The following is a 9,940-nucleotide window of genomic DNA, read 5'->3' as shown; positions in this document are numbered from 1 at the left end:
GCGGCCTCCAACTCTCAACCCGGCCGCGGCTCTCGCGATCTTTGCCGCCAGAAGGGGGCGGGGCTTGGCTTGTGTCAATTGAAGACATTGTCCAAAAAAAGTCACCCAGCAAACTTCCAGAAACAGAACAAACAGGTGTGTGGGGGACCTGACCCATCCACCTCCATGGCACGAACCTGGTATTGCAGTACTTCCAGGAACGGTGCAGTGGCTCTAAGCCTTTTGGCTAAGAGCATTGGCGCAGAGTGATCCTTGGCGTGTGCAAGGTGACCTCTGGCGTTTGTGATTTGACAAAGAATTGGAACGATTGGCTACGAATTTAAAAAAAAAAACAGGTGCAGGAGTAGGCCATTCAGCCCTTAGAGCCTGCACCACCATTCAATATGATCATGGCTGATCATGCAACTTCAGTACCCCATTCCTGCTTTCTCTCCATACCCCTTGATCTCTTTAGTTCCATTGATGATTGATTGTTTCCAGCTTCTCCAAATTCATTGAGAACTTTAATGTTCGGCTAGGAACAGGTGGAGGTCCAAAGAAGATTTAAGGGACACAGATCACAAAAATTGTAGTGGGCAGGTACAAAAAAAAACAAGGAAAACCTCCTGCATTGAACATAAGAAATAAAAACAGAAAGTGCTGGAAATCTCAGCGGGTCAGGCAGCATCTGCGGAGAGAGGAACAGAGTTAACGTTTCAGGTCGATGACCCTTCGTCAGAACTGGCAAAAGTTCTCTGGGTCAGAAGACTGTGGGTTCAAATTCCACTCCAGGGACTGGAGCACAAAAATCTAGGCTGACACATCAGTACTGAGGGAACGCTGCACTGTCGGAGGTGCCGTCTTTCGGATGAGACATTAAACCAAAGCCCTGTCTGCTCTCTCAGGTGGATCCCATGGCACTATTTCGAAGAAGAGCAGGGCAGTTAGCCCCATATCCAGATCAATATTCATCTCTCAAGCAACATAACAAAAACAGATTATCTGGTCATGATCACAATTACTGTTTGTGAGAGCTTGCTTGTGCGCAAATTGGCTGCTGCATTTCCTACACTACAACAGTGACTACACTCCAAAAGTACTTCATCGGCTGTAAAGCACCTTGAGATGTCTGGTAGTCATGAAAGGCCCTATATAAATGCAAGTCTTTCTTTTTTTAAGTAGAAAGGCTACATTGGACAAAGTGAATTAGTCTCAGGCACCTGCAAATGAGGCCACAGAAGCTTGAATTAAACAATTTTACTATAAAAAAATATTTGGAAGGAAATGGCTATGGAGAAATATATGCAGTGGAAGAAATGGAAGGACTGCTGTAAAATTGAATTGAAGTTTTATTACAACAACAACTTGCATTTATATAGCGCCTTTAATGCAGTAAGATGACCCAAGGTGCTTCACAGGAACTTTATCAGTGAATATTTTTCTTTTACTACTCTGAATTGCCCTAGCATATGCCTGTTATTAGCTTTAGCCAGTCACCATGTTAGCGGAACCAACCGTTACCATACATTAAATTATAATTTTTATTTCTTAATTCTGTTTACCTTCCACTGTCAACAAGGTTCTTCTCTTTCCCACAGTTTCCTCTTCTGATAATGGCAATTCACATTGCTGCAGACCTCAGTGGACCTAAAATACTTCACCCAAGTAAACATGTTTGATGTATTCGTTTCAACGCTGAGTGATAGGGGATGGACTTGGCACACGTAAACCGAAGCAAAACATAAGCACACTTTGAGCTGGCGTTCCTGTGTGTGATCAAGATTGCAAAGAATAAATTTACCCCCCACATGTGGTGATTTACGCTGGAGAATGGTGCTGCAGTGGCAGAAATGGCCCTTTCATATGTGAGCCTCCACAATTTGACTATGAAGCCATGATTATGAAGCACAATTCTGTCTTAACTCAACATTCACATATATCCACTTCTGACAGGGATCACTGGACAGTAAGCAGGAGCAAGAACCTGGCTACGTGTTTCTCCTCTTTGCCCAGGGTCGCCAAAGGCTGTTATGGTTTCTTCACTGCTGGCACAAACACTACGCACCAGGGATGAAATATGGAACTCAGGAGAGTGTAAAGCAGTGTATTATTACTGAGTCACCCGCACTTTGATCCTAACTTAGATGACCTAACTAAGCACAGACCAGTGGTTGGGGTTTTCTGATCTCTATGATTGAATGATTCAGTTCTACACCATTTGCATGTACCCAATAAGGTATGGACATTTCCATTACCTTCTTAACAAGCTCCTTTTTAAAGCAATTCATTGCCTTTTAGGGCTGGATTTTCCTACCATTGGCGGTATTACGGCAGGGTGGGACTACTGCCCACCGTTTTGACTTTGCTGTAACCCCAATTACTTTTCCTGGGTTTGGGCCGATAGAGGGCTGCCACCAAGCCTGTTGCTACAAGGCAGAAATTCTGGTGGTGCTGCAGCGAGACCATCTGTGCAGCTCCTGAAGAGGTGATGGTGAGCTAAAGAGCTTATGGTCTAGATGGCTGAAGGCACAGCCGCCAATGATGGGGTGAAGGGATTTTGAGATGCAAAAGTAGCCAGAGTTGGAGGAACGCCAAGTTTTCAGAAGGCTGTCGAGCTGGGAAAGATTACAAGAGATAGGGTGGGTTGAGACGATGAAATTACATTGGGGGATTGGGAGGCAATGTCGGTCAGGGAGCACAGGGTGAATGGAATTTGGTGTTGGATAGGATACAACAGCATATTCTTGGACGAACTGAAATTTATGCAGGGTGGAGGATGGGAGGAAAGCCAACTCAGGTTTGGAGGTTCGTTTGCCCTCTGCATTCCTAATTGTTGTGCCTGGTCTGCACGTTATGGTAAGGTGTGTGCAGTTTTCCTGGCTTGTTTCCCTGCTTATTATATTTAGCTTTTGTATGTCAGGAGTGGTTTTCTGCTCCCATTGACAACAGATTTTTGAGTTCACCTCTGGCCTCTAGCTCTCTAAAGACAATGCATTTCCTCCTGTTCATGCCCCCCCATGGTAGAGCACAACCCTGCCCACAACAAACATGTAGGTGAAATATTTCTTGGACATATATATGCGTGTCATAAAGGTGATGTACGGATTCTGTCTGAAACTCAGGAAATACTAAGCAGTCTTGAGCAATGTTCCCGCTTACTTTTTTGGGGTGCGCGGCCCCTTCAGTTTCACGCATGCGCCAAAACTTTACATTGAGAAAGCCGGTCTCGAGATGAGTGGGAACGGCAGAGAGGTGCGAGGATGTACCTTATTGGGAACATTGGTCTTGAGCCAATTCTTGGAAGCTCATATAACTCAAATGCATCACACACTTATAAACAACAACAACTTGCATTTATATAGCACCTTTAAGGTAGTAAAACGTCCCAAGATGCCTCACAGGAGTGTAATCAGACAAAAATTGTCTCAGTGGTACCACTCTCACTTGAGTCTGAGGGTTGTGGGTTCAAGTACCATTCCAGAGACCTGAGCACACAATCTATGTTGACACTTCAGTGCATCGAAGGTGGCATCTTTCAGATGAGACTTTAAACCGAGGCCCTGTTTGCTCTCTCAGGTGAACGTAAAAGATCCCATGGCACTATTCGAAGAAGAGCAAGGAGGTTCTCCTGGTGGCTTGGCCAATACTTATCCCTCAAACTAAATCACTAAAAAGAGAATATTTGGTCATGTCTCTTATTGGTGTTTGTGGGACCTTGCTATGCTCAGAATAGTACTGCATTGGCTGCAAACTCTTTGAGTCATCCTGAGATGGTTGCAAAAGGTGCTAAGTGCAAGTTCTTTCTTTCACCCATACCCAGACCATCCCCCAAGAAAGTTAGAGTGTAGCGACAAACTAACAACCCCCTTCTACTGCTCCAAAAAAGACAATGCCTGAAGCACACATAACAACAACAACAACTTGTATTTATATAGTGCTCCACATGATTTGTAAAATCCTTGATACTTATACTTGAAACATATGCTGAGAAAACTGATGATGGATAGTGGCTGTCGTGCACTGACCACCAAATAGAATCATAGAATAGAATCATACAACGGTTACAACATGGTAGAAGGCCATTCGGCCCATCGAGCCCATGCCGGCTCTCTGCAAGAGCACCTCAGCTAGTCCCACTCCCCTGCCATTTGCCCGTAGCCCTGAATTTTTTTTTTCTTTCAGAAGAATTATCTGACAGAATAACTGCTCGACTTTGCTCCTAGTTGTCCTAATCTATCAATTCAAAATTGAATGGTATTGAGAACATCAACAATAATAACAACAACAACTTGCATTTATATTGCATAATAAAACATCCAAGGCACTTCACAGAAGAGTTATCAAACAAAATCTGACACTGGGCCATATAAGGAGATATTAGGTCAGATGATCAAAAGCTTGGTCAAAGAAGTAGGTTTTAAGGAGTGCCTTATAGGAGGAGATAGAGGTAGAGAGGTTTTGGGAGGGAATTCCAGAGCTTAGAGCCAAGGCAGTTGAAGGCACGACTGACAATGGTGGAGTAATTAAAATCCAGGAAGTGCAAGAGGCCAGAATTGGAAGAGCGCAGAGATCTTGGAGGGTTGTAGGGCTGGAGTTGGTTGCAAAGATAGGGAGGGCCAGGGCCATTGATGGTTTTGAAAACAAGGATGAGAATTTTAAAATTGAGGCATTGTCGGATCTGAAGCCAATGTCGGTCAGCGAGTACAGGGGTGATGGTTGAACAGGAATCGGTGTGAGTTAGGATATGGGCACCAAAGTTTTGGATGAGCTCATTTTTATGGAGGGTGGAGAGTGCTGGAATAGTCTAGAGGTTACAATGATCTGGATGAGAGCTTCAGCAGCAGATGAGCTGAGGCAGTGGCAGAGTCACACAATGTTATGGAGGTGGAAGTAGGAATCTTGGTGATGGAACGGATGTGTGATCGGAAGCGCATCTTGGGGTTAAAAACAAAACCAAAGTTGTAAGTTGTGAACGGTCTAATTCTCAGACAATTGCCAAGGAGAGGGTTGGAGTCGGTGGCTGGGGAACGGAGTTTGTGGCAGAGTCCGAAGCCAATGACCTGGATTTTGCAGTCAGCGGTGAAGGCTCGGCATTAATCACACTGACCGCTGTCTACATACTTTTTGCGAGAGTTTGAGTAATAACTTGCGGTATTTAGAGACCCTCTCCAGGGGATCTGTGGCGTGTGTAAGCAGGCCAAGCAATACTGTGGCTCTGCAACCAATCAGATTGAAGAATCCTCACTAAGCCACGTAGAGTCTAAACCAGGAAATATAAATTAGATTAAATTCATTGTAAAATCATGTACAGAAAGTGAAATAATGAGAAGGAAAGAAAAATGGTATTAAGAGAGAGATATAAAAGAGGCAGAAAAAGTAAAAGTAAACATTTTGTTTTTGATTTTTTTTAAAATCAACCTACACGAATTACATTCTGAAGAAATGAGACTCCACACTTATAAAATTAAATTTCAGGACCAGAGAGGTTGTTGGGCAGTAATTGTGACCTATCATGCATTAAAAATTCACTTACACCTGAATGCACCAGCCCTAACTTCTTCTGGCGTGTTTAGTGGATAGCTTGCGGGTAAGTACAGTAACTTCACGCCCTTACATGGTTTTCAATGCCGAATCTATCATCAAGGTGCCAGTGTAGCGACGTCTGTGGAGGAGCAGGGTAACTTGGACAGCAGCTTCCTAATTTCCATGTTTAACTGTGCACCTTAGCAGAATGATTGATTGGGAGTGTTTCATTTTCCAGCTGCAGTAACAAACTAAGTGGCAGAACGAGCAACCTGAAAATTAATGTTTCCAAAGGAGCCAATGTTAAAGAAATCTGAACCAATACTTTCAGAAAGCGAGTTTTTCAGTACCAGTAACTAAACTTTAGTTCCAATACAAAAGCAAAATACAGCGGATACTGGAAATCTGAAATAAAAAACAGAAAATGCTGGAAATACTCAGTAGAACCACAGATGCTACCTGACCTGCTGAGTATTTCCAGCATTTCCTATTATTATTACTAAATTTTAGCTTTCTTCTTTCATTTAGCATTTTTTTGGGGTGGGGGTAAATTTGGCTCCATCAGAGGAGATTAGATAGAGGTGTTTAAGATCATGAAAGTGTTAGATCGAGTAAATAAAGAGAAACTGTTTCCAATGGCTGATAATGACAGGGCACAGATTCAAGGTGATTGGCAAAAGAACCAGAGGCCATATGAGAAAAAGCTTTTTACGAGTGGTTCGGATTTGGAATGAGCTGCCTGATGGGGTGGTGGATACTGAGTCAAAAGGTAACTGGATAAATGCTTGAGAGAAAAAAAATTGTAGGGATATGGGGAAAGAGCAGGGGGAGTGGGGCTAACTGGATTGTCCTCAAAAGAACAAACTCGATGGGGCTGAATGGTCTCCTTCTGTGCTGTACCGTTCTATGATTAGAATTATAGAATGGTTACAGCAGAGGAGGCCATTTGGCCTGTGCCGGCTCTCTGCAAGAGCACTTCAGCTAGTCCCATTCTCTTGCCCTTTCCCCTTAGTCCTGCAAATTTTTTTCCTTCAGTTACTTAACCAATTCACTTTTGAAAGCCACGATTGAATCTGCCTCAACCACCCTTTCAGGTAGTGCATTCCAGATCCTAACCGCGTAAAAAGGTTTTTCCTCATGTCACTTTCGGTTCTTCTGCCAATCACCTTAAATTAGTGTCCTCTGGTTCTTGACTCTTCCACCAATGGAACAGTTTCTCTATCTACTCTGTCCAGACCCCTCGTGATTTTGAACACCTCGACTCTCAACCTTCTCTGCTCCAAGGAGAACAACCACAATTTCTGTCTATCCACGTAACTGAAGTCCCTCATCTCTGCAACCATTCTCGTAAATCTTTTCTGTAACCTCTCCAAGGCCTTCACATCCTTCCTAAAGTGTGCGGTGCCCATAATTGTACACAATATACCCCAGTTGAGGCCGAACCGATGTTTTAGAAAAAGTTCATCATAACTTCCTTATAACTGTTCAGAGGTTTTGGTCCAGTGGCACGGATTAACCAAGACGACATGGAGACCAGCTCTGTTGCATGGACCTAGTGCGCACACATATTGCAGTGTGGGCTGGCCTGTGCCGCCCCTGGGCCCTCGCCTCTTCTGGGCCCCGAACTCACGCCTCTCCTGTGTCCCGATGACGTCGCTCCACGATCTCTTGCCGCTCCTGCGCCCCGACCTCGCCACTCCTGCTGTGCCTGCCCACGCTCGAATCACCGACATGGTTTCAAGCTCGCGTGGTGGCCGGTGTGCAATGGCCAGCACGCGTTTAAAAAAAAAAATCCACGCAAGGGCACAATGCACCCTTCAACATGTTGTTCGGGACCTGGAATATTAGGTCCTGCATTGAAACACCTATGAACTCATCCTTTTTTTTTGAGCGTGGAAGCATCCTCCACACAAGGGACCTTATCATCGGCGGCAGTTCGAGGTTACCCCACCCCGGACGTGCAGTGTTTGCAAAGAGGAAGTAGGGACCGGATAGGAAAAAGAACCCCTCCCCTCCTACAAGCGCCGAAATGTTCGCACTTTTCTCCCCCCCAACTCAGCACATTTGTTGCATCTCGCTGGGAAACACATGACGTCAAGCGGAGAGCAGGGGAAGTTCCGAGGAAACAGACGCGGGTGACGTCACAAAGGCCAGGCCAGGCCGGGCCGGGTGGTGGTGGCCTGCGCCGTGACGTCGCTCGCGCATGCGTCACATCCCATCTCACAACCGTTGGTCTGGCGAGGCCGCTCGAGCGAGATTGTTGCGTTGAATCGGGGCGGGCGGGAGAAAAGAAAGAAAGAAAGAGAGAGAGAGAGAGAGGTGGTGGTGGTGGTGGTGGTGGTGGGGGAGGAGGGAGAAGAAAACAAACGGATTGTGGAAAACGTCAAGAAGGACGGGAATCGGACGGCGTTGGTGGTGCGGGGAGAAAGGCGCCGAGTGGGTTGACGGCCGTGTGTTGTGCCGGGACGCTGAGGGAGCGACGATGATGGAGCATCACCAGGCCTGCAGCCGCTACCAAGTGGTGAGTGCGCCTTCACATCCAGAGACACATTAAAAAAAAAACATTATTATTATTATTATTATTATAATCGTGTCAGAACCCGGAGCAATGCGAGCGAACGTACCCCGGGACTAAAGCAACCACTTGGTGCCGAACCGTGCGATGGATTTTTTTTCTCCCCTGCTTGCCTGAGAGCGCCCTTTGTAACCTCCCCTTGAGGATTTTTTGTGTTTCTTGTCCCTCTGCTCATTTACTGCCTTCCTCCTTCCCCCGGAATGGCAGGGGCAGGTTCTAAATGCTGATTTTTTTTTTTTGTTGAACCGAGCCACACCAAATGCAAAAATGCTTTTAATTCTCTTTCTTTTTCAAAAAAAAACATTAATGGCAGGATATTGTACAGTTTTTGTGTTTTTTTACCCCACCCCCCCCATCGGTTCTGGTAATCCACTGCACCGAGCAGCAGCGGCTGTCAGTTTTTTTTCTGTGTGTGTGTGGAGGAGGAGATGTTGTCCTTGTGTGTGTGTGTGTGTGTGTGTGTGTGAGTGAGTGTGCCTCCTGCAATGTACTTCCAGAGTGAGGCAGCTGGAGTTGGTTCAAAGGCAGATGACAGGTGGTGTTTGGGACTGATACCCTGCACTGACGGATCAGATTTTCTTGCACTGTCAGATTTCTTGTGCGAAGATACAATTTCAAAAGCAAAGTCGCTATTAACTTCAAATCCTTTTGGGGAGAAATGCTGCTAAAACAAGAATCTCTTGACTGAACCATTTATTAGACTAGTGAGTCATGGAGCTCCATTTCTTGAAAATAATGCAAGACTAATGGATTGTGATTTTAGTTTGTCAAACAAAGATGTTACAAATGACACTCAACTTGGCTTTTGAACATTATGATATTATCCTAAACTAAAAGATCAATTTTAACTCTTGGCTCATTCCAAAGATACTGCTGTCTGAAGAATTAATACAGTTAATCATTTTATTATCTCTTGCTGATTAATGAATTATAATAATACAATGTTAATGGTGATCGATTTGTTTAACTCCATTCAGAATTAATGTATCACTGCATTAGCTGGATTCAACATAATAGAATATCAGCAATATTCAGCTTTGAGGATTGCAGTACATGCTTAGCCCTTTTTTTGGTTTATTTAGTGAAATAACAGGTAGCAGCAGTCGACGTGTCCTGTTTACATCTTCGATAGCATTAATATGAAAACATGATCTGTTTACTTGTGTAACTGTTGAGCTGCTTTCCAAAACTATTCTGGTCCTTTTCTTTCCTGGGTTCATCCTCTTTTTCTCATTTCACATGACATCTTTCTGAATTTATTCTGTTATATTATACGTTTAGCTGTCAGAAGCACTCCTCTCTGGACTGAATTTGGAAAAGCAATTTCTTGATAGAGTGCATTTAATGTAAATAAATATTCCAAAGTGCTGTTTAGTAGGCAGAAGGAAACAGATGGTGCACTAGATTGGGAGCGATCATGATAAACCTGTTGAAAAGATGGGATTTAAGAAAGTTTTGAAGGGATAAAAGAGAGGTAAAGAGGCAGATTTAGGGAGCAAATTCCAGAGAGTAGGATCGAGGTGATGGAATACTCTGCCATCAGCAGTGGAGTACAAGGAGGGGGAATTAACATATGGCCAGAGTCAAGAGGAACAGTATGTTTCGCAATGGATATAGGGCTCAGAATATTAGTGGGATAGGGAAGGACATGGCCATGGGTGATTTAAAAAAAAACGAGGATGAGGATTGTAATTTTCATGGCTAGGAGCCTATGTAGGTCAGCAAAGATGGAGATGATGATTGAGTGGGGTTGGTGCATGTGAAAGTTTTGGACAAGTTCAAAAGGAGAGTGGGTGGTAGGCCAGTAAAGACAGCATTTAATCTGGAAATTATAAAGAGCTGTTTAACAGTTTTGCCAATGGA

The 9,940-nt window shown here is 44.3% G+C and overlaps 1 protein-coding gene across 1 annotated transcript in view; it reads left to right on the top strand.

The window, feature by feature from the left end:
* The first annotated feature begins 7,683 nt into the window (after nt 1-7,683).
* LOC139274582 (NEDD4 family-interacting protein 2-like) overlaps nt 7,684-9,940 on the top strand; it is a 75,719-nt gene continuing 73,462 nt past the window's right edge. Inside the window, exon 1 of the mRNA XM_070891264.1 lies at nt 7,684-8,023. Coding sequence (XP_070747365.1) covers nt 7,985-8,023 — 39 coding nt within the window. The 5' untranslated portion in view covers nt 7,684-7,984. The remainder of the gene's footprint in view (nt 8,024-9,940) is intronic.

This window comes from Pristiophorus japonicus, chromosome 10 (genome assembly GCF_044704955.1).
Source record: "Pristiophorus japonicus isolate sPriJap1 chromosome 10, sPriJap1.hap1, whole genome shotgun sequence".
NCBI classification, from domain to species: domain Eukaryota; kingdom Metazoa; phylum Chordata; class Chondrichthyes; family Pristiophoridae; genus Pristiophorus; species Pristiophorus japonicus.
Note: the sequence above shows the minus strand (reverse complement) of the source record. Positions and strands in the feature narration are given on the sequence as shown.